We start from the raw sequence: 25,035 nt of genomic DNA, 5'->3' as shown, positions 1-25,035 counted from the left end.
TCGCTTGGTGACCGTTCTAAGTTACAACTGCACTGAAAAAAGTGACTAACGATAGTTTTTCACACTTAACGACTGTTACAATGTCCCCATGGTCACGTGATCAGAATTCAGACACTTGGCAACCGACTCGTATTTATGACGGTTACGCGATCCCCTTTTGCGACCTTCTGACAAGCAGAGTCAATGGGGAAGCCAGATTCGCTTAACGACCATGTTCCTAACTTAAAAACTGCAGTGGTTCCCTTTAACAACCTTGGCGAGGAAGGTCGTACAGCGGGGCAAAATTCACTTAACAACTCTCTCGTTTAGTGACATAAATTCGGGGCTCAGTTGTGGTCATAAGTCGAGGACTACCTGAAATTAAAAAAAGCACCCAGACATTTTTTTACTTCATGCTTTCCGTCAGAAAATTAAGTCGGAGTCGGAAATGTTTCATCAAGAGGGACAAAGCACCACAAAACCTACAACTACGCAGCCCCTCACATAAACACCAGTTTCTGACAAGGAAGCAAAGCCATTAACTCTGCAAAAAATTAAATTAAGCTGCAGCGCCCATGGAACACAAAAACGAATATTAAAACAGCAAAAAGTGTTCATCCATAAATGAAAATTAAAAACAGCAGGGGGCAGAGAAACACCATTATTATAGGTTCAGCTACAAATGGAAGTCCTCGGCTTACAACCGTTTTGTTTTGCAACGATTCCAAAAGGCAATACCCCTTTTAAGAAAAGTGACTTATGATCTGTCCTCACACTTATGACCGTTGCAGCATCGCCACTGTGGCGAGATCAAAATTTGAGGCTCAGCAAACTGCCGCCTATTTATATTGGTTGCGACATACCTGCCATCAGAAAAATTCGGATGCCTGGCAACTGACTCATATTTATGACCGTTGCAGCATCCCGGGGTCATATGATCGCTTTTTGTGACCTTTTGACAAGCATGGTCAATGGGGAAGCCAGATTCACTTAACAACCGCGTTCCTAACTTAACAACTGCAATGACTCGCTTAACGACCGTGGCAAGAAAGTTGTTGTAAAATCAGGCACCACTGACTTAACAGCCTGTTTGCTTAGGAATAGAAAATCTGGTCGTGAGCTAATCAATTGTGTGAATAGTTTAACAAAATTACAAGGATTTGCTTAACAACGGTGGTAAGAATGGTCATAAAATGGAGCAAAACTCACTTAGCAACCGTCTCACTTACCAATGGAAATCTTGAGCTCGATTGTGGTCGTAAGCCGAGGACTACGTGCAAATGTCCTGAAAACTAGGAAAACTTGTCAAGATGCTAAGCTGAGATCACCCCTTTCCTTTCCCGACGAAAGGATGCTTAATTGCTTTTTCCCCTCCACAGACAAGCTCCCGGTCAGTTTCACCCAGATGTTGCCTAGATGTTTTTTCCTTTCTTTTTTAGCCAGCCAACTTTCAAAAGCGTCCCTCAGTTTCCCTGGCTACCAAAACCGGCAGGAGGAAAGGAATTCTGTTTGTTTAATGGGTCACATGCAGATCCCAGCAAGCTCGGAAATGTTTGCGGCTTTAATTCAGATAACCATGGTTTTCCCCAGATCGGAACAAGCTGAAATAAATATCCACTCCTTTTCTTTCCATTTATTTGGGGCTGAAGTCTCTGTGAATGCGATTTAGGAAGAGGCAAAGAACCGCCAAGATCCTGGCTTGTTCTCAGCAATTACAGGGAGTCCTCAACTTATAACAGTTCATTGAGTGTTCATTTACACTCAGTGTAAGTGAAGAGTAACAGTTCATTTACAACAGCACTGTAAAAAGGGATGACGGTTTTTTCACACTTATGACTACTGCAGCATCCCCATAGGTCATAGGATAAAATTTTAGATGCTTGGCAACTGGCTTTTATTTATGACGGTTCTGGGGGGACACGCAATCCCCTTCGGCGACCTTCCGACCCGCAAAATCAATAGGAAAGCCAGATTCACTTAATGACCATGTGACTAAGAACTTTTGTGCTTCACTTAACAACTGTGGCAGGGAAAGTTGTAAAGTGGGGCAAAACTCACTTTTAAAAATGCCCTGCTTAACAAGAAACGGTTTTGGGCTCCATTGTGGTCGTAACTCGAGGACTACCTGTATGCTGTTTACTGACCGACTGCTTTCTCTGAATGTGGTGGAACAAAAATGGTTCTCAATCCAGAGGAGAAAGTTTGAATTTCTTGGCAAGGACAAACCAGAGCAAAAGCGTGCAAACCATGGTTTATTTTAGGACTAAATTTTTCAACGGCAATTGCAAATTTTGTAAGCCGTCAGATCGAGGAAGGATGCGAATTTCTGCCTCCGTTGCTTGCAAAACTCCAAAACCATCCCCTGATGATTTGAAATGGATGGTATATATAGGGGTTCTGTTTGGGGTCTCAAATTTTGCAATTTTTCCCTCCTTGTTGTAAGGAGGGGTGCCGGGTTCAAGTCTCACCCCGGGAGTCCAGCTCCCAATGAATACAAGTTATTAAAAGGGACAAGCATTTGCAGGTCATTTTATCGGACTCTTAAAAATAATAATAATAATAATAATAATAATAATAATAATAATAATAATAATAATAATAATATATAATATAATATGCAATTTTGGATTGCAGAAATAATGGGTCCAGAGTAGGTCCACCCCTGGGAGGGGGGGGGTCAGAGGGCGTGGGAATGATTGGTTTTAGAGGCAGGGGTCTCTCCTACTACTACCAGCAGGAGGCAGCCTTGATTATCTCTTTGCAGGCAGTCCTCGATTTACGACTGTTTGGCTGTGCATCTGTTCAAAGGTATGATGGACCTCCCCCAAAGGTATTTATGATCCAGATCTGAAATTGGCTGCCCCTCCCCCTGCCCTGTGGTCAAATGATCATATTTTGGGCATTTGGCAACTGACTGGCACTTATAACTGTTTGGAGTGTTTCATGATCAATTGACAATGATTTATGATAATTTTTGCTGCAAACTATTGTTTACTTCCTTCCTTCTTACCTCCCTCCCTCTTTGATTCCTTCTTTCCTCCTTCCTTTCTCCCTCTCCTTTTTTCCTTCTTTCCTTTTCTTCCTTCCTTCCATCCTCCCTCCCTTCCTCTCTCCTCTTTCATTCTTTGTTTCTCCTTCTTTCCTCCCTTTCTTTCTCTTCCTCTTTCCCTCCATTCTTTCATTCTTTCTTTCTTCTTCCTTCCTTCCTTTCATTCTTTCTTTCTCCTTCCTCCCTATCCTTCCTCCTTCCCTCCCTCCCTCTTTTCTTCTTCCTCCCTCCCTCTTCTTCCTTCCTTCCTCCCTCTTTGATTCCTTCTTTCCTCTTCTTCCTTCCTACTATCCTCCCTCCCTCCCTCCCTCTTTCCTTCCCTCTCCCCCATACTCTCTCCTCTTTCATTCATTCTTTTTCCTTTCTTCCTTCCTCCGTCCCTCCCTCCATTCTTTCATTATTTCTTTCTCCTTCCTTCCTTCCTCCCTTCTTTCTTTCATTCTTTCTCATACCTCCGAGTCCTCCCTCCCTCCCTCTTTTTCTTCCTTCCTCCCTTTCTCTTTGATTCCTTCTTTCCTCTTTCCTTCTCCTCTTTCCTTTCCTTTTCTTCCTTCCTCCCTCCCTCTTTTCTTCCCTTTTCTCACCTTCCCTCCCTTCCTCTCCTCTTTCATTATTTCTTTCTCCTCCCTCCCTCCCTCCTTTCATTCTTTCTTTCTCCTTTCTTCCTTCCTCCGTCCTTCCCTCCATTCTTTCATTATTCCTTCCTTCCTTCCTCCCACCTTCCCTCCCTCCCTCATTTCAAGACCTTCCCCAGTGTTTCCCCCCCCCCCGTGCAGGTTTCCAAATGCCACCCCTCCCATTCGTGAGAAGCGTGCAAAAGCTGGTGGAACGCCCCTCCCCCGTGCGTAAAAAGAGAGCAGCCCCCATGCAGCCCCCATGCGCCCCTGCCACACCACGAGAAGCAGCAGGAGGCTATACCTGACAGGTCTCCATCTCAGTCAGCAGCCGTGTGGCCAGATCCCTTGCAGGTGCTTTGCACTCCCTGCTCAGGTGGAGCTGTCAGAAATGGGGTCAAAAAAGCAGGGTCATTCCGGAGGGGCCAATGGGGGAGAGAGGAGGGTCTCCCCAGAAAAGGAAGGACCCGGCGACTGGGCCCCGGGGGCACAGAGAGCAGAGCCCAGCACCTGCCCAGCAGTTTTGGAAGGGAACAAAGCTCTCTGCCGACTAAAATGCTTTCAAGATGGGAGAGAAAGTTTGAAGCTCAGGGATTAACTGTGGGGTCCTTGGTGCCCTCTGAGCTGGGTGGTATTCTTGCAGACCTCTCACGACCCAACTAGGGAACATCATCAGTACTAGAAGGGAGGGTGGGAGGATTTAAAGGGAGGAGGAGTGGGAGTGGGAGGAAGAGGAGGGATTGTGGGGTCCTGGGTGCTCTCTGAGCTGGGTGGTTTTCTTGTAGACCTCTCATGACCCAATTAAGGAACATCATCAGTGGTAGAAGGGAGTGGGGGTTGCAGAGAGGAGGAGGAGGAGGACTGTAGGGTCTCTGAGCTTAGTGGTTTTCTTGCAGACATTTCATGACCCAACTAGATAATATCATCAGTGCTAGAAGGAAGGGGGTTTGGCTGTCTTTTTATATACTAGTGGCTTGCGCTAGCAATATTCGTGGGAGTGGTCTTCATAATTCCTTGATCCCCAAAGCCACCAAGCTCAGAGAGCACCAAGGATCTCACAGTCCTTCTCCTCTTCCTCCTATCCTTCTCTTTTCCAGAAACCCAACACCCCTTCTAGCACTGATGATGTTACCTAGTTGGGTCATGAAATGTTTGCAATAAAACCACCAAGATCAGAGAACACCAAGGAACCCACAGTCTCCTCCTTCTCCTTCTCCATCTCCTTCTCCTTCTTCCTCCTCCTCCTCCTAATCCCCCTCCCTTCTAGATGACGTTCCCTAGTTGGGCCATGAAATGCCTGCAATAAAACCACCCAACTCAGAGAACACTAACCCTGAGTTACAAATACTCTCTTGTTTCCACACAACTCAAACTGGACAGAATACCAGAGTCAGAAGGGACTTTGGAGTAGCAGAATTTTGGGCTGGTCAAGATGCACAGAGGCCCAAGGACCTCTTAAATGGGGGATGTCAAACTCGATTTTGTGGAGGGTCACAGCCAGGCTAGGCGTGGCCAGCTCAATGTCACTCATTTTTGTCTGCAATAGACTCCTGCAGCCCTCTGCCAGTGAAACCGGAGCTCGGACAGAGAGGCCACACAAGACCCAAGGAGGGAAGGAAGGAAGGAAGGAAGGAAGGAAGGAACCTAGGAAGGAAGGAAGGAAGGAAGGAAGGAAGGAAGGAACCTAGGAAGGAAGGAAGGAAGGAAGGAACCAAGGAAGGAAGGAAGGAAGGAAGGAAGGAAGGAAGGAAGGAAGGAAGGAAGGAACCTAGGAAGGAAGGAAGGAACCTAGGAAGGAAGGAAGGAAGGAAGGAAGGAAGGAAGGAAGGATGGAAGGAAGGAAGGAAGGAAGGAAGGAAGGAACAAACGAAATATAGAGAGGGATAGATAGATGGATGGGTAGAAGGATGGAAGGGAAAGTGAATGACAAATGACAGACAGGCAGACAGACAGACAGACAGAAGACAGACAGATGAAGGAGGAAGGAAGGAAGGAAGGAAGGAAGGAAGGAAGGAAGGAAGGAGGGAAAAGACCTCCTAATCCAGGGGTGTCAAACTCCATTTCATTGAGGGCCACATCAGGGGTCTTGGGGGGGGGGCAGCTTGACGTCACTGGTGTCGGGGGGGGAGGGGGGCTGTGGTGGCCCGAATGCTGCCAGTGAAAATGGGCTCCCGAGCTCAGTTTTCGGCTGCGATGGCCCCTGCAACCCCCCTGCCACTGAAAACGGAGCTTGGGAGGGTCGCACGGAGCCCTCCCGTCCTCCGTTTCGCTGGCAGAGGCAACGGGGGCCGGTCCTTCGCCGTTTCCAGGGTGGCCCCACTGGCCAGATCTAAGCACCCCGCAGGCCGGATCTGGTTCCCGGGCCTGAAGTTTGACATCCCTGCCCTAAATCTATAGATAATCCTCAACTTACAACCATTCACTTAGTGAATGTTTGGAGTTCCGAAAAGAGTGGGTTATAACTGGTCCTCACACTTACGGCCTTTGCAGCCTCTTCAGGGTCACAGGATCAAAATTTGGGTGCATGAATTGCCAAATCATGCAATCCCAGCTGGCTTCTGACAAGCAAAGTCAACAGGGGAAGCTGGTTTCACTTAATGACCATGTGATTCGCTTAACAACTGTTAAATTGACTCCGTTAAGGACCACCTTGCTTAGCAATGGAAATCCCGTTCCGGACTGTGGTTGTAAACCAAGGATTAAGGGTATAATCCCACAATTAATAGGGCTTCCCCACCACCTCCAAACGAACCCTATTCCCAAACTCTGCAGCTTTCTGACATCCGAACCCATCCCAAACCTTAGTCCCCACCCCATTGTTCCCCCCCCCCACCCGTAAAGATTGCCGAATTGGGGATCTGGTGGAAAATTTGGGAGTTGTGTTGTAGCAACCAGAAGTCTTAATGAGTTAGAGTTTCCGGATAAGATGACGGACGGACGTGCACAAAGAATGTTAAAATGGAAAAACCAGCAAAGTAGAAGGTGGACAGATCCTTGTTTGTTTAAAAACAGCCAAGTTTAAAAATAGCCCCGGAGAGAGACAGAGCAGAGCCACCTCGAAGAAAGAGAAATCAGGGTTTATTTACGAGCTGTCCGGAGGACTTTTGAAGGGAGAACGCGAAGGGAGGAGAACCATCTGGGACGCAAAACTGTCAGCTGTCTCTTTTTCGTTCAAAAAGTTATCCATCAACCCAACCCTCGTTTCCTGAACCCGAAAACCTGTCCAGTGGGGAAAATAGATTTGCTTAATGACCCCAAAGTAATTAAGGGATGTCCTGTTGCTCCTGGCAAGGATCTAATGTTCTTTTGCAACCCCCAAGTTTTAACTCTCATGCTAACCCTGACCAATTTATCATGGTTTGCGCCTCGAGAAATTTGCTTGAAAACTTTCCCATCTTGCAATAATCTTTCTCCGACTCAGAGCTTATCCAGCTTCAACAGTCCAGCTTTAATAATAGTATTATTAATTAGTTAGTTATTAGTTATTAATTAGCTATTGTTATTAATAAAAATAATTCATTAATTAGTAATTAAGTATTTTTTATTTTATGATCACATTGCTCAGTCTATTTTTTTTAATAAAAAATAGATAGTTCTGAGCAATGTGATCATAAAATAAAAAATACTTAATACTTAAAATACTTAAATATACTTAATAAAAAATACTTATACTTTTTTTTTAATAAAGTATTCAGCACAGCAGGGATGTTTGTAGGGCGTATTCAAAATATCCTACAATGGCAGATTGGACATTTTGACTTTTTTGACCCATACTATATACACACCATGGTTTAGAGGCAGAAGGGAATTAAGGGAACCCCTCTGAGGATGCACAGTCCTCGGCTTACGACCGTCCGTTTAGTGACCGCTCAAAGTTACAACAGCACTGAAAAAAGGAACTCAGGACTGTTTTTCACACTTATGACCGTTGCAACATTCCCGTGATCACGGGATCAAAATTCAGGTGCTCAGCAACTGGTTCGTACTTATGACGGTCACAGTGTCCTGGGAGGGGGGTGTCACATGATCCCCTTTTGCGACCTTATGACAAGGACACTCAATGAGGAAGCCAGATTCACTTAACAAAGTGTTGCTAACTGAACAACCTCAGTGATTCACTTAATGGACAAGAAAGGTCGTAAAATGGGGCAAACCTCATTTAACAACCACCTCCCTTATTGTGGTTGTAAGTCGAGGGCTACCTGTAGAAAAACTGAAGTTGAAATTGGACCACGAGTATCCTACTTTGTAGGGATTATTCATCCATACATTTAATTTTCCCCTAACAGAAGAAAATGAAAAAAAAATATTTTTCTGAAATTTAAGGAAACCCACCAATGTCGTTTGGAAAAACTTGGATTTGTTATTATTTTTTTACCTTGCTGTTTTGGATCAATCGTATGATGTGTTCAAAACAATTGTTGCTCAGGAACATGGCCTGCAAGACTGGACGGTCGTCGGAATTCAACATTTCCGGAATGGCATCTGAAAAGAAAAAAGGACAGGTGACATTCAGAAAAACAAAGGGAGAATAAGAAATTGCACAGGATGAATCCTCAATTTACGACTGGTGGCTTTGGCACTATTTGAAGCTACAACGGACTCCTCAAAAGGTACTTGACTTACAACCATTCATTTAATGGAGGTTTGAAATTAAAACAGCGCCGGAAAAAGTGACCTTATGACCCTTTTTCACACTTACGACCGTTCTGGTCACGTGATTAAAATTCAGACGCTTGGCAAGGGACTCATATTTATGACGGTCGCAGTGTCACATGATCCCCTTTTGCGACCTTCTGACAAGCAAAGTCAAAGCCAGATTCACTTAACAACCATGTTACTAACTGAGCAAAGCAATGATTCGCTTAACAACTGTGGCAAAAACGGTCATAATATGGGGCAAAATTCGCTTAAAAACTGTCTCGCTCAGCAACAGAAATTTTGGGCTCCATTGTGGTCGTAAGTCCAGAACTACCTGTACATACGACCCGGGTTTGAACTTCTAACAGCATCCCAGTTAGAGTTGGCTTATTGGCCAAGCAACCACAATGGCTAAGTGGAGATTGGTCGCTTCCATTGAGGTTCTCCAGAAACAGGAAGGTCTGTTTCCAGCTTGGGGATGAAGACTCCAAAGAAAGAGTCAAGGTACCAAAACATGGGTCCCATCACTGCAGAGCCCAACTGGTTTTGTGGTCCACTAATACCGGCTTAATTTTAGGGCAACCAACCAACCCAATTCTGAAGATCTTCCATAACAGGGGTCTCCAACCTTGGCAACTTGAAGACTTGTGGACTTCAACTCCCTGAGGAATTCTGGGAGTTGAGGTCCACAAGCTGAGGAATTCTGGGAGTTGAAGTCCACAAGTCTTCAAGTTGCCAAGGTTGGAGACCCCTGTTCCATAAGATTTCTGAGAAGGCCCCTCTGGGACCTCAGAACCATAGAGAGGTTCAATCTAGACTAGGGGTCTCCAACCTTGGCAACTTTAAGCCTTGTGGACAACTCCAGTTGAACTCTGGGAGTTGAAGTCCACAAGGCTTAAAGTTGCCAAGGTTGGAGACCCCTGTTCCATAAGATTTCAGAGAAGGCCTCTCTGGGACATCAGAACCATAGAGAGGTTCTAATGCTGGACCACTGCGTTTGCTTTCAGTTTCAGATCTTGGGAGGACCAGGCTGGCTTTCTCCTCTGACCTGAGATTTGGAGCCTGTTGCTACACAATGGATTTGTCTTGGATCTCAGAAATGTTTCAAAAGGTTCCTAGGAAGATTGCTTAGATTTTTCAGTGAGGACATGGACAATCTAGGAACCTTGGTCCTCTATGAGCTTGGAGGTTTTCTTGCAGGGGTCTCATGGATGATAGGGTACATCAACAGTACTAGAAGGGAGTGGGGTTTGGGGAGAGGAGGAGGAGGAGGAAGATGACTGTGGTGTCCTTGGTGTAGAAGTTTCATAACCCAACTAGGTAACATCATCAGTGCTAGATGGGAGTGAGGAGGAGGAGGAGGAGGAGGATTGTGGTTCCTTGGTGCTCTCTGAGCTTGGTTGATTTCTTGCAGACATTTCATGACCCAATTAGGTAACATCATCAGTGCTAGAAGGGAGGGAGGGTTTGCTGTCTGTTTCTATACCGTCCCTTCCAGCACTGATGATGTTACCTAGTTGGGTCATGAAATGTCTGTAAGAAAACCACCAAGCTCAGAGAGCACCAAGGACCCAACGGTTCAGTCCTGGCCTACAAACCTTCTTTTCCAATCCCACCGACAACTTCGGTACGTACCACCATCCAGCAGAGACCCTTCTCTTCCAGCCCAGGAGACCCCCCCACGGCCTCTTCCCCCTTACCCAGCATGTTCACCCGCAGTGTGATCAACTTCTCCTCCCAGTGAGGACCGGGTGATCCTTCCAAGGAGGCCAAGGGTTGGTCGGCGTTGAGGACCTTGAAGAAGCTGTCCAAGATGGCTCGTATCTCTACGGCCCGTTGGCTGGGGCTGCTGGTGTGGAGGACGTGAACCATGGACACCACGCTCTTGAGGGTCAACTGCAGCAACTGGGGGTCCTTCGTGGGTCCGCTGGCCGGAAGGCACCACCTCCTGAGGACCAACATGAGAACCTCGACGGTCGATGGGGTAATCATCTGGAGGGCATTTTGCTAATAAGGAGGAGAAGGAGACCAGCGTTGTTAGGAGCCGCGGTGGCGCAGTGGTTAGAGTGCAGTATTGCAAGCTACTTCAGCTGCCTGCAATTTGGCAGTTCGAATCCCACCAGGCTCAAGGTTGACTCAGCCTTCCGTCCTTCCATGATGGGTAAAATGAGGACCCAGATTGTTGGGAGCAATATGCTGACTCGGTAAACCGCTTAGAGAGGGCTGTAAAAGCACTATGAAGCGGTATATAAGTCTGCTATTTCTCTCCCTTCCTCCCTCCCATGTTGCGCCGTGGTTAGAATGCAGTATTGCAGGCTAACTCTGCCGACTGCCAGTAGTTCGAATCTCACCAGGCTCAAGGTTGACTCAGCCTTCCATTCCTCCCGAGGTCGGTAAAATGAGGACCCAGATTGTTGGGGGCCAATAGGCTGACTCTGTAAAGCGCTTAGAGAGGGCTCTAAACAGGGGCGGGATTGAAATATTTTAGCAACCGTTTCTTTGCCTGGTTGCTGGGTGGGCGTGGCCATGGGGGCGTGGCTTAGTCGGCTTCCTGCACCACGGCGGGGTGGGGTGGGTGCGTTTTCGCCCTCCCCAGGCTCTGGAGGCTTTCCTTGAGCCTCCGGAAGGGCGAAAACGGCCTCTCCCGGGCTCTGGAGGCCTGTTTCCGGATTTCTGATACTTCCGGTAGGCCCGATTTTCGCCCTCTCAGAGGCTCCACGCAGGCCCTGCACTTACCTGGCATCCAAAATGGGACACATGGAGACTCTTGGGAGGGGAGGGGCAGGCAGGGTGAACCAGTCCTTACAACTATCATTTCGGCGAACCAGATTCAAATTAACATCCGGTTTGTCTGAACTGGTGCGAACTGGCTGAATCCCATCCCTGGCTCTAGTCTAAAACACTATGAAGCGGTATATACTGTAAGTCTAAGTGTTATTGCTATTGTTTGGCTAGGAGGAATTGATGGCTTGCTACAGGTAGCCCTCGACTTACGACCGTTCGTTTAGCAATTGTTCAAAGTTACAACGGCACTGAAAAAAGAGACTTATAACCATTTTTCTCACACTTACGGACCTTTGCAGCATCTCCACGGCCACGTGATTTAAAATTAGGAGGCTTGGCAACTGGCATGTACTTATGACAGTTCTAGTCTGTGACTGCCATTAGTAACCAAGCAGAGTCAATGGAGGAAACCGGATTCGCTTAATGACCGTGTGATTCATTTAACAACTGCAGTGGTTCACTTAGTCATTTTCTGACAACCAAAGTCAATGGGGGAGCCAGATGCGTTTAACGACCACATGATTCCTTTAACAACTGCAGCAATTCGCTTAACAACCAAAAAGGTTGTAAAATGGGACAAAACTCACGTAGCAAAGGAAATTTTGGGCTCAATTGTGGTCGTACGTTGAGGACTACCTGTATGTCAAGGACAGGCTTCCTCTCAACAATGCTCAACCACAATCCACCGAGTTCACAAACAGGACAGTGGTTGGCTTCTCAGCTGAGAACCATGGGACTTGGTGTCTCTTGTATGCAAAGAGTTATGGAAAGCTGATTGATCATCAACAGGAGAGAAAAGTGGAAAAGCTAAGTAAAAAAATTATTTTGCCTCATCTCTCTGTAGAGCTGATACATACTCCATGCAGGCAGTGGAACATGGGCCAATGGATTTTTGGTGATGGTCTTGGTCGCCTCTTGGTCTTCCATCCCTCCAGCCACATCTCTTAAGAGCGAAAACAGGAGTGGATCTACCTCTAGTTAGACCTCTGCACTGTCCTGCTCCCATCCCACTCCTCACAGGTAATCCTTGATTTATGACCACAATGGGAACCAGATTTTCCGTTGCTAAACAAGACAGGTTGTTAAGCGAGTCCCATCCGAGTTTGCAACTTTTTTTTTTGACAAAGTGGTTAAGGTAATCACAACAGTTGTTAAGGGAATGGTGCAGTCATTATCTAAATAAATCTAGTTTCAGCCAATGACTTTGCTTTGGGACTCGGCACCGAATAGGGGGTTGGACTAGATGACCTCTAGAGTTCCTTCTAACCCTAGAATTTTGTGATCCTGGAGGCTTTTAAATGCAGAAGTTCAAAGACTTACCTTGGATCCAGATAGAATCGCCCCCAAAAGGTGGATTAGCCGTAACTGAAGGCATTCTGGCAGCTCTCGGTCCGTTTCAAAGCATTCTGGCGAGGTAGGGGGAAAAAAAATCAAAATAAATAAATCAATTAAATAATTAAACACCCACCTCCAGCCACCTTGACTAAATGATTCAAGTGAAATGCAGTGTTTCTCAATGTTGGCTATTTTTAAGAGTGGACTTCAATTCCCAGAATTCCCTAGCCAGCATGCTTTAATAGGGGAAGACTACAAGTCCCAGAATCCCTCAAACGGTATGCTTTAAGAGGGATGAAGGGATGGCTGGACAGGGAATTCTGGGAATTGAAGCCCACACATTTTAAAGTTGCCAAGATTCAGAAACAGCATTTATGATCACCCTGACTTGCGTCCATAATCGGCAGGCACCACAATGGCCATAAACGGAGGACTAGCTATACTTTACATTTATTTTAAATTTGTTTTTGCTTACAATTCCCTAATGCAGGTATTCCTCGATTTATGACCACGATCGAGCCCAACATTTCTGTTGCTAAGCGAGACAGTTGTTAAGTGAGATTTGCCCCATTTTACGATCTTTCTGCAGTTGTTAAGTGAGTCACATGGTTGCTAAATGAATCTGGCTTCCCCCATTGACTTTGCTTGTCAGAAGGTCGCAAAAGTGTGAACCTGTGTTTCTGCAACCGCCGTAAGTACACGCCAGTTGACATACATCTGAATTTTGATCACGTAACCATGGGGATGCTGCAACGGTCATTAAATGTGAAAAACGGTCTCTTTTTCCCACTGTTGTTGTAACTTAGAATGGTTGCTAAATGGATGGTTGTAACATGAGGATTACCCATATATATATATATCTCTGTCCCCTGGCCCAAACCCAAGAATTTGTGGCTCAGAGGTTAATACAACTGCCTAACATGCAGGCAGCCCAAGTTCGAATCCGAGTAAGGGTATGGCTAGCTGATGAGAGCTAAATAGCTTGAAACAGATCTATACTAGTCTCCCTTTATTTCTTCATCAGAGAAATATATATATAAATGTTTTTCTGTCGAGGCACCTGGTCTACCCCAACATGTGGGAGGGAGCATCCTGCTTCCCTTTCGCCTTTCAGCTCCAATCCAGGAGCCCTCAAGCAGTCGCATTCACGACAAACCATTTTATACCAAATTTATATTTGCTGATAAAGAAATAAAGGGAGGCTAGTATAGATCTATTTCAAGCTATTTAGCTCTCATCAGCTAGTCACACCCTTATTCGGATCTGAGTAAGTTCGAATGTGAGTAAGGGTATCGCTAGCTGATGAGAGCTAAATAGCTTGAAATAGATCTATACTAGTCTCCCTTTATTTCTTCATCAGCGAAATATATATATAAATGTTTTTCTGTCAAGGCACCTGGTCTACCCCAACATGTGGGAGGGAGCATCCTGCTTCCCTTTCGCCTTTCAGCTCCAATCCAGGAGCCCTCAAGCAGTCGCATTCACGACAAACCATTTTATACCAAATTTATATTTGCTGATGAAGAAATAAAGGGAGACTAGTATAGATCTATTTCAAGCTATTTAGCTCTCATCAGCTAGTCACACCCTTATTCGGATCTGAGTAAGTTCGAATGTGAGTAAGGGTATGGCTAGCTGATGAGAGCTAAATAGCTTGAAACAGATCTATACTAGTCTCCCTTTATTTCTCTATCAGCAAATATCCAATCTCTGGTGTACACCAATTAACCAAGAAAGCTGGTTTGGAGGGGTTCATCCCAAGCTAAGAAGAAACCATGATGGCAATATTGGCAACTTTCTCGAAGTCTCTAGAAATAAGAAAAAAAATGCAGCGAAAACGCATTCTATTCAAGGGGTTTTCAGTTAAGAAAAGTCCCCAAAATCCCTGGCAGGCAGATAATTAATATTAAAAGCACCAACGGTTTTTGGAAATCTACTCCACCCTGCGTTTGTGACTTTGTGTGTGTGTGTTTAATGAGGCGAGAAGAGGTGCTGTTGCCTGGGAAGATTCCTTGCATAGATAACTTCAGCTAACATCTCCTGATGTTATATTATATTAAGTTTTATATTAAATTTTAAATCTAATTTAAATTTAATTAAGTTTAAAATCTAATTTAAAAATTAATTTAAAATTTAAGAGGGTAAATTTAAAGCAGCGGAAGAGATTTTTTTTAAAAAATCACTGTTTTTCACACTTATGACCGTTGCAGTATCCCCATCATCAGAATTCAAACATTTGGCAACTGACTCACATTTATGACAGTTGCAATGTTCTGGAGTCACTCTTTAGCTACCTTCTGACACAGCAAAGTCAATGGGAAAGCAAGATTCACTTAATGACTGTGTGATTCACTTAACAGCTGCAGGGATTCGCTTAATGACTGTGTGATTCAGGAACTAACACTTAACAGCTGCAGGAATTTGCTTAACGACTGTGGCAAGAAAGGTTGTACAATGGGGCAAAACTCACTTAACAAATGTCTCACTTAACAACAGAAATCTTGGGCTCGTAAATCAAGGACTAACTGTATATGCTTGTCTAATGAGAATATTACCTTTACAGTGATAAAACTGTGTTTTTTATTAAAGCCCTTTTGAGATGTATTGCTTTCTTCTCTTTGACAATGGATTCTCCCTGCTCCTTTTGCATTTTGCTCATGTTTTCTTACTAATTAAAAAGCAATTAATCCATGATTAATTTTAATCAATCATTATTTTTAATTAAATAATGTTCCATTGATTTTAAGGAATTGAGAGGAAGAAAGGGAGCACCTATGTTCCAATAACAATCCTCTATCGACTCGTTTAACGAGAATATTACCTGTTTTCCTTCTCCTCTTTGAGAATCACTGTGGGTTTTGTGTGTTTTGCTCTTCTTTTGGTGATTAATTAAAAAGCAATTAAAAATAGAAAGAAGGAAAAGAGAGGAAAGGGGATTTTTTTTTTTTTTTGCAGGGTGGGGAAGAGAGAAAGAGAGAAATTTAGTGAGGCTGCCACGTATACCTTCAAAAAAGGAACCGAACTCCGGAGGCAACACAGCTGGTGCGAACTTGTATTTGTTCTTCTCTTTCGCACTCACAATCTCCCTGGGAGGGAAACAACACAAAAGAGGTGTAAGAGAGGTTGGAAGGAGGGAGAAAAGGAAGGAAAAGGGTGGGAGGGACAGAGGGAGGAAGGAAGGTGAAGGGAAGGGAAGGAAGGGAGGGAGGGAAGAAGGAAGGAAGAAAGGAAGGAGAGGGGGAGAGAGAAAGAGTGGGAGGAAGAAGGAAGGAAGAGGAGGAAGAGGAGGAAGGGAGGAAGGAGAGGGAGGGGGAAGGAAGGAAAAGGATAGTGTGAGAGGGGGAGAGAGAGAGGAAGGGGAGAAGAGAAAAATGAAGGAAGGGAAGAAAGGGAGAGAGAGGGAGGGAGAGAGGGAGGAGAGGGAGAAAGGAAGGAAGAAAGGAAAAAAGAGGAGGAAGGAGGAAGGAGGAGAGGGAGGAAGGGAGGGAGGAAAATTGACAGTGCGAGAGGGGGAGAGAGGGTGGAGGGGAGAAGAGAAAAATGAAAGGAAGGAAGGAGGGTAGGAAAGAAAGGAAAGAAGGAAGGAAGAAAGGAAGAAGGAAAGAAAGAAAGAAAGAAAGAAAGAAAGAAAGAAAGAAAGAAAGAAAGAAAGAAAGAAGGCAGGCTGGTAAGGTGGATATGTGGGGTTTTAAGGTTTTTATTCTCTCCTCTAGCATTCTAGCAATCTTGACAATTTGAAGATGCGTGGACTTCAGCTCCCAGAATTCCCTAACGAGCATGCCGGGTGGGGAATTCTGGGAGTTGAAGCCCACCCATCTTAAAATTGCAGAGGTGGAAAAATATCGATTTAGAGGCAATCCTACAACTATCTAGGAGCATCTGATAAGCAATCTGCAGTTTCGTGACCATAATAAATTGAAATAAACCTGTTAAATAACTATTAAATAAGGAAGGAAAGGGAGGGAAGGGAAGCTAGGGAAGGAAAGAGGTTGTTAAGGAATAACCCGAGCGAATTAGGGCAGGAAAAATACTCTCCCACATATGCAACTGTTGTCTTAAAGTGTGCTTTCCAGATGTGCCATCATGTGCCATTAGATCCCATCATCCCCAGCTGCAGACTAGCTAGGGAATCGAAGCCCAACGTTTGTGACAAGGACCAGAGGGAAGAATGGCGGTCGATCCCAGCCACTTCAAAAGTGATACAGGTAGTCCTTGATTTACGACCGCCGTAGAGATTGGAACGCTGGTCGCTAAGTGAGGCGGCTGTTAAGTGAGTGGCCTTTTTTGCCCTGAGGGTTAATTGAATCGCTGCAGTCGTTAAATGAATTCTCTAGTCCAGTGTTTCTCAACCTTGGTAGCTTGAAGATGGGTGGACTTCAACTCCCAGAATCCCCCAGCCAGCAGCGCTGGCTGGGGGATTCTGGGAGTTGAAGTCCACCCATCTTCAAGCTTCCAAGGTTGAGAAACACTGCTCTAGTCGTTAAGCCAAGGATGACCACAAGGAGTCAGTCCGATACAACGGTCAGAACTTCAGATCTGAATTTCCAAGTCCCTTTTTTTTCAGGAAGGTCGTAATTTTGAAGGGTTGTTAAGCGAGCCGTCGTAAGTCAAGGACGACCCATATAGAACTTCAGAGCTGTGTCTGTCAACCTTGGCCACGTGAAGATGGGTGGACTTCCACTCCCAGAATTCCCCAGCCAGGAGTAGGAATCTGGTTTTGAATTAAATACAACAGCTGCCTGTAATTTCTGCAGGTTCGAATCTCCCCAGGCTCAAGGTTGACTCAGCCTTCCATCCTTTCCAAGGTAGGTTAAATGAGGATCCGGATTGTGGGGCAATAAGCTGACTTTGTATAAAATATACAAAAGTATGAAGGCTATTGCTTAACGCATTGTAAGCCGCCCTGAGTCTCCGGAGAAGGGCGGCATATAAATCAAATAAAAATAAAAATAAAATAAAATAAAATAAACATCTGGCTTGCTTAGAAGACAAATAGAGGTAATCCTCTACATACAACAATTCATTTAGTGACCGTTCGAAGTTACCACGGCACTGAAAAAGAACGACTTTTGCAGCATCCCTGCGGTCACATGATCAAAATTTGGGCACTTGGCAACGGACTCATATTTATGACGGTTGCAATGTCACGTGATCGATCCCCTTTTGTAGTCTTCTGACAATGGGGGAAGCCAAAAATTTTTAACAACCGTTAACAAACTGGAGAAAATTTGTTTACTAATTTACTAATGACTAATTTAACCATTGCAGTGATTCACTTAACAACCGGGGCAAGAAAAGTTGTAAAATAGAGCCAAACACAGTTAACAACTGTCTTGTTAGCAATGGAGAATTTTGGGCTCAATTTTGGTCATACGCCGAGAACTACTTGTATCGCCAACTTCTGCACCATATCATGGAAACCCACAAAAGATTGTGCGCCATGAAAATTATTGGCTTATCCCGGGCAGCCTTTGGCAACCTCAAGAAATAGGAAAAACAACAGCTTCGTTATACATTTCTTTAAAGACTTGGAATATATGATTGGAATATATTCGATTGCCTACTGGCTTCCCCATTGACTCGCCTTGCAGGAAGGTGGCAGAGAACCACCGAAAGTTTAATTTTAATTTAATTGTTGCTATTGTTCAGTCGCTCTGTTGCGACCAACATTTTGGGATCCCAGAGGCCCCGCTTTTATTATTGAAGTGATGATCGTGAACACTGAAATGATCATGAACATTATTGAAATGATGATCAAGTTATTGCAGCTGATTACGTTGACGAGGCTGCGACACTGCCAAATTTCAATCCCGTCCACCCAAAAAAAATCAGGGGTCTCGGATGTTGGATGCACTCGGTAATTTGAGGTCTGTTGGTTCAATATTGTTGCCCCACATGGCACCGTATTGCCCCACTGAAGGTTACAGACAGACAAACAGACAGAAGGGTTTTAGGGAGATAGACAATATCCTCAACTGCATTGCAAGCCTGTCAGAGAATGTCTTCACTTCACACTGCCAACCAAGAAACAATCTACAAGGTCCGGCCATTCACCTCTGGCCAGATGTGGCCAAGCATTTTTCGTCCCCTGCCTAAAAGCCGCAGCTTCTCCCCCTGTTGAGACTTTCCCATGGGTGAGGACGGAGACCTACTCACCCGCTCAGCTGCCTCCGCCAAGTTTGGTAGGGATCAAAGAGACACTCGCAAAGGTGCAGGGCGTAGAGGGTGAGGGTCTCCAGCTGGCGATGGTGGGGCCAGGCGTCCGTGTGGAAGCTGTTGAGCTGTCGGGGAGTTAACCGCCAATTAGCCAAGTTCCCAAAAGAGTCTTATTTTAACCAAGGAGGTCAAAAGACAGGAAAATGCAGGATGGACCATGAAGATAACAAGGAGGTTTCAGAGGGAGGGGAGGAGAGGAGAGGAAGGAAGGAAGGAACAAAGGTAGGAGAGAGGGAGAGTAGGAAAGGAAGGAAAAGAGGGAGGGAGGAAAGAAGAGGAGGGAGGAAAGGGGAAAGAGAGAGGGAGGAAAGAAAAGAGAGGGAGGAAAGGAAGGGAGACAGGAAGAGAGAGGGGGAAGAAAGGGAGGGAGTAAGGAAGGGAAAGAGGGAAGGAGAAGAAAGGAGAGAAAGAGGAAACGAGTGCCAGGAAAAGGGAAAGGAAAGAAAGAGGAAAGAAGGGAAGAGAAGGGAAGGGGAGGGGAGGAGAGGAGAGGAAAGATGGAAGGGAAGGGAAGGGAAGGGAAGGGGAAAGGAAAGGAAAGGAAGGGGAAGGAAAGAAAGGAAAGGAAAGGAAAGGAAAGGAAAGGAAGAGGGAAAGAAGTACGAAGGGAGGAAGGAAGGAAGGACGGAGGGAAGGAAGGAAGGGAGGGAGGGAGGAAAACTGACTGACAGAGAGAGGAGGAAGAGGGAAGAGGAAGAAGAAGGAAAAAAGAGGGATGGGAAGGAGGAAGGAAGGAAGAAAGGAAAGGAAGGCGTCTGATGTGGGTGGATATGTAGGTTTTTAAGCTTTTTACTCTCTATCCTAGGATCTCTCAATCTTGAAAATTTGAAGACGGGTGGACTTCAGCTCCCAGAATTCCCTAGGGAGCATGCCGGGTGGGGAATTCTGGGAGTTGAAGCCTGCCCATCTTCAAGTTCCTGAGGTTGAAAAATAGTCGTAGCTTTTAGCGGAAATCCTACAACCATCTAGGACAGCGCTATCAAACTCAAAGTCTGTGGGCCGAATCCAGCTTGCGGGCTGCTTGCGAATCTGGCCCGCGGGGCCACCCTGGAAACAGTGAAAGACCAGCCCGCAGCGCCTCTGCCAGTGAAACTGGGCTCCCGAGCACCGTTTTCAGCTGGGACAGCCTCCTGCAACTCTCTGCCAATGAAAACGGAGCTCGGGAGCCCAGTTTCGCTGGCAGCACGCTGGCTGCTACAGGCGCCTCTGACACAAGTGACGTCAAACTGGCCACGCCTCCCGGCCACGTCCTCCGCCCCCCCACCCCTCCAAGGTCAAACACAACCCTGATGTGGCCTAAAATCAAGTTTAATACTAGGAGTATTTTGTAAACAATCTGCAGGTTTATGACCATAATTAAATTGCAATGAAGCTATTAAATAACATACAGGTAGTCCTTGACTTACGACCACAATTGAGTCCCAACATTTCTTTTGGCTAAAGCAAGACAGTCGTTAAGCCAGTTTCCCCCCCCCCCATTTTACGACTACTCTTCCCACAGTTTTTAAGTGAATCCCTGAGGTTGTTTAATCAGTCAACCGGTCGTTAAGTGAATCCGGTTTCCCCATTGACTTTGCTCATCGGAAGGTCGCAAAAGGGGACCGTCATAAATATGAGTCAGTTGCCAAGCGTCCAAATTTTGATCACATGACCACGGGGATGCTGCAACGTTCGTTAAGTGTGAAAAACGGGCCTAAGTCACTTTTTTCGGGGCTGTTGTAACTTCGAATGGTCACTAAATGAACTGTTGTAAGTCGAGGACTACCTGTATTAAGCCCCGTAACCCAGGTTTCGAAGAGTGCAAGACTTCAGATGAGAGCCACCATCACATAATCAAAGCTCCCCGTTTTGTTTCACAAGCTTTGATCGTGTGATCAAGCCAACATCTGCTCTTCTGGACACCCTCTGCATGAAAGACCCCGCAAGGCACCCAACACAGGCAGTAGATTAACAGAGTTAGAAGGGACCTTATAGGTCATCTAGTCCAACCCCCATCCCTCCTGTCCAGCTGCTTAGCTTTCTCCTTGCAAGATGGTCTCAGATTGACGTGGTTTCTCCCACTGAGCCATCAAACGAACGTTTCTCTTCACCAACTTGTGTCTCTTGTTTGTAAGTGAAGCCCCCTTCCTAACCCAAATTAGGAGGCTCAGAAGTCCATGGTTACCTGTTTTGAACAGGTAGACAGCAGAATGATCAGCTCGTGGACAAACAGGGGTGGACGATCAGCTTGGACGTTTTCGAGATTCCTGCAAAGAAACCAGAAGCGGCCTTGAGAAGCGGAAAAAATTATCTGGTGTCGAACGCACTTTTGTGCAAAACTTTGGCATCGTTATGCCACACACGTAATAATTTTTTTTTAATATTGGTAATGAATAATAATCAGTAATTATAGCAACTGTAATAATTGCATTTTGCACATTGCTTTTAGGTTCAGTTTCTCCTTCGGGAGAAGTTACGCAGGGAGTACTCGGCTTATGACCAAAATTGAGCTCCAGATAACGTGGTTGGTTCATGACTGCAATAAATTGAAATGAATTTAGTAAGTAGGATATGGCATCCTCCACTTATGACCACAACTGAGCCCCAAATTTCTGTTGCTAACCTAGACAATTGTTTAAGTTGGGGACCCCTGCTTTAAGGGCGTCCACTCCCAGAATCCCCCAGCCGCCATGCTTTTAAGAGGGGTGGGCTTCCACTCCCAGAATCCCCCAGCCAGCATGCTTTAAGAGGGGAGGACTTCCACTCCCATAATCCCCCAGCCAGCATGCTTTAAGAGGGGAGGACTACAACTCCCATAATCCCCCAGCCGACATGCTTTAAGAGGGGAGGACTTCCATTCCCAGAATCCCCCAGCTGACATGCTTTAAGAGGGGAGGACTTCCACTCCCATAATCCCCCAGCTGACATGCTTTAAGAGGGGAGGACTTCAACTCCCATAATCCCCCAGCCGACATGCTTTAAGAGGGGAGGACTTCCATTCCCAGAATCCCCCAGCTGACATGCTTTAAGAGGGGAGGACTTCCACTCCCATAATCCCCCAGCCGACATACTTTAAGAGGGGAGGACTTCCATTCCCAGAATCCCCCAGCTGGCATGCTTTAAGAGGGGAGGACTTCAACTCCCATAATCCCCCAGCCGACATGCTTTAAGAGGGGAGGACTTCCACTCCCATAATCCCCCAGCTGACATGCTTTAAGAGGGGAGGACTTCCACTCCCATAATCCCCCAACTGGCATGCTTTAAGAGTGGTGGACTTCCATTCCTGGTCTCTCCCCTCCCCACATTTCATTTCTGATCTCTCCTCATCCTCCATCTTGGCCGCCTGTGCTAAACTTCTCCGGGTGCTTATCAGCAGCTTACCAACCAACCGCATCACCCACAGGAAGACGGGTAGCGCTAGGCGCTGTCTGCCCCCCTTCCTGTCAGGTTAAAAATAAAACAGAGCTTGGCACATGCCTTCAGATCAGCTGGACCATCATCCCCATTGTCAGTTCTGTTTGGGGACGATGGGAGCAGTAGTCCCGTACAGCTGGGCCAGTGCAGCTCTGTTTTGTGTCAGAGTGCGGAAAAGGGGAAATAATTTATTTGTATTGATTTTAAAAAAGTTTCTATCCTGCCTTTATTCTTTTTACAAATAACTCAAAATGGTGAATGTATCTGACACACCTTCCTCCTTCTGTTTTCCCAATAAAAACAACCCTGCGAGGTGGATTGGGCTGAGAGAGAGAGAGAGAGGGACTGGCCCAAAGTCACCCAGCTGGCTTTCCTGGCTAAGGTGGGACTAGAACTCACCGTTACCTGGTGATATGGCCCAAGGTCACCTAGATGGCTTTTGTGCCTAAGGGAGAACTCGAACTCATCGTCTCCTGGTGATGGGAATTCACTTAACTGCAGTAAATTGCTCTGATTCACTTTACAACCACAGTAAAAAAAAAGATGTAAGTTTAGGGTGACTTGCTTAATGACTACCTCACTTAGCGATGGCCCTTTTGGTTCTAATTGAGGTCATAAATCAAGGACTACCTGTAGATCCTAAACCCTGAGATTGAAATCAAAGAAATTTATGGCAGACATTATCTGGCACTTTTTTCTGATTGTAACCTACGGCTAAAAGTTCTCCTGGGTTAATTTTGTTCCTCTCCATACATATTATATTTTTTATACATATAGATATATAGATATATATACATAGAGATTGTTCCCTGTTGCTAAAAGTTATTTTATATTATATAAAATATAATAATATTATATTATTAATATATTTATTAATTATATTAATATTTAATATAATAAACTTTATATTATAAGTTCTCCATTATTATATATATAATGGAGAACTTTTAGCAATAAAATACCTTGCCATGAAACAAAGCAATATTTAATCTGTTTGTCTGTTAAACTCATAATATAAACTAAGCAAGACTTCAAGGAAATTGCATCTTTGAAAACTGGCAATGATAAGCGGTGCTTTGCTGATTTTGGGTTCTTTTTTTCTTTTAATCGTGCAGCTTTCAAAATGAAAACAAACCAGACTGCGCATTTTTAATCTTTAGAAAAGAAATCCAAACCAGTTTTCAATATTTTCATCTGCAACTTTTAGAGTGAAAAACAAACCAGCTTCCTAGTTTTAAGGTGAAACTTTAAGGAAAGAAACCAAACTAGCTTCGTATCTTTTTAAGGTCCAGCTTTTAGAGTGAAAACCAAACCAGCTTCTTATTTTTAAGGTGAAACTTTTAGGGTGGAAACCAAACCAGCTTCCTGTTTTTAAGGTGCAGCATTTAGACTGGAAAACAAACCAGAATCTTCTTTTTAATAGAATAGAATAACAGAGTTGGAAGTCTGCTAGTCCAACTCCCTGCTCAGGCAGGAAATCTTTAAGGTGCAACTTTTACTGTGAACAGCAAAACAGCTTCCTATTTTTAAGGTTTCACCTTTAGAGAGGAAAACAAAGCAGCTTCCTATATTTAAAGTGCAAACATTTAGTCTTATTTTTACCAACGTCTTATTTTTAAGGTGCAGCCTTCAGAATAAAACTCAAACTGGATTCCTGAAGTTTAAAGCACATTTAAAAAAAAATATCTAGCCAACTTTTTTGCTCTGGTTCAAACAAACGTAAGAGAAAAGAAAAAAATATATTTTTAAAGAGTTTTCAAACCTCCCACCGGCCGAAGTTTTTTGAGCTACTCCATCCAAGGGCCCAGTTTCTAGCTTTTATTCCTTATGTTTATTCCTTTATGTTTATGTCGCAGATTTTTTTTAAAGGTCTCAGAAACATGTGCAGAACAGGCAATCCTTGACTTACAACCATTCATTTAGTGACAAAGGTTACAACCATTGCAAGTGATATAAAAATTCAGATGTTTGGCAACTGGTTCGTACTTACGATCGTTGCTGTGTCCAGGATCACGTGATCCCCTTTTTTCCAATCTTCAGACAAGCAGTCAATGCCAGATTCACTTAATGACCACATGATTCACTTAACAACTTCAATGATTCTGTGATGGATTTATACAACTCGCCAACCAATTTTCAGTATTACAAGTTGTTCAGTTTTCAGTTTGTTCAATTTATAATTCGCGTTGTTCAGTACAAGTGGCCCTCGATTTGTGGCCACAATTGAGCCCAAAATTTACGTCGTTAAATGAGACATTCATTAAGTTGAGTTTTCCCTTATTTTTACGACCTTTCTTGCCACGGTTGTTAAGTGAATCGCAGCAGTTGATAAGTTAGTAAGCCGTTAAGTCATTAGGTGAATCTGACTTCCCCATTGACTTTGCTTGTGAGAAGGTCGCAAAAGGAGATCACGTGACACCCTCCCCCCGGGGACACAGCAACGGTCGTAAGTATGAACCAGTTGTTAAGCATCTGAATTTTGATCATATGATGGGGTGGGGGAGGATCCTTCAAAGGTTGTAACTGTGAAAAAAGGACATGGGTCATTTTTTTTCCCAGTGATGTTGTAAATTTTGAATGGTCACTAAATGAATTGTTGTAAGTCAAGGGCCCCCTATACTTCAGTTTCTGCTTCCTCTCCAATTGCTGCAGAGGTGCCAACCTCATGCCAGGCTCTACACAAAAAGCCAACCGAATTCTATGTAATGATTATTATAATTAGAATAATCCTGAAAGAACTGGCATACCAATTGAAAACTGTCAGCCTTGGCCAAATGCCCATCGGTCAATTGCAAAAGGCAGCTTGACCTGGACTAGCTAACGTCCTGTGACAATACAGGTAGTCCTCGATGTAGGACCACAATGGAGCCCAGAACTGATGTTGCTAAGTGAGAAATTTGTGAAGCGAATTTTGTCCCATTTTTATGAGTCTTCTTGCCAAGTGAATCACTGCCATTGTTAAATTGGACACACGGTCGTTAAGCAAACCTGGCTTCCCCACTGACTTGCCAGAACGTCACAAAA

At 44.8% G+C, this 25,035-nt stretch overlaps 1 protein-coding gene across 6 annotated transcripts in view; it reads right to left on the bottom strand.

The window, feature by feature from the left end:
* NBEAL2 (neurobeachin like 2) overlaps positions 1-25,035 on the bottom strand; it is a 143,075-nt gene that overhangs the window by 64,728 nt on the left and 53,312 nt on the right. For 3 of the 6 annotated variants that reach the window (XM_060684485.2, XM_087893161.1, XM_087893160.1), the window contains exons 4-10: positions 20,783-20,864; positions 18,559-18,683; positions 15,406-15,488; positions 12,388-12,473; positions 9,984-10,290; positions 8,021-8,127; positions 3,947-4,024 (exon numbers count right to left, since the gene is read on the bottom strand). In XM_060684485.2, coding sequence (XP_060540468.2) covers positions 3,947-4,024; positions 8,021-8,127; positions 9,984-10,290; positions 12,388-12,473; positions 15,406-15,488; positions 18,559-18,683; positions 20,783-20,864 — 868 coding nt within the window. The remainder of the gene's footprint in view (positions 1-3,946; positions 4,025-8,020; positions 8,128-9,983; positions 10,291-12,387; positions 12,474-15,405; positions 15,489-18,558; positions 18,684-20,782; positions 20,865-25,035) is intronic. The other 3 variants (XM_087893163.1, XM_087893164.1, XM_087893162.1) reach the window with 1 other exon arrangement.

This window comes from Pantherophis guttatus, chromosome 4, assembly GCF_059756535.1.
Source record: "Pantherophis guttatus breed Tessera chromosome 4, ASM5975653v1, whole genome shotgun sequence".
NCBI classification, from domain to species: domain Eukaryota; kingdom Metazoa; phylum Chordata; class Lepidosauria; order Squamata; family Colubridae; genus Pantherophis; species Pantherophis guttatus.
Note: the sequence above shows the minus strand (reverse complement) of the source record. Positions and strands in the feature narration are given on the sequence as shown.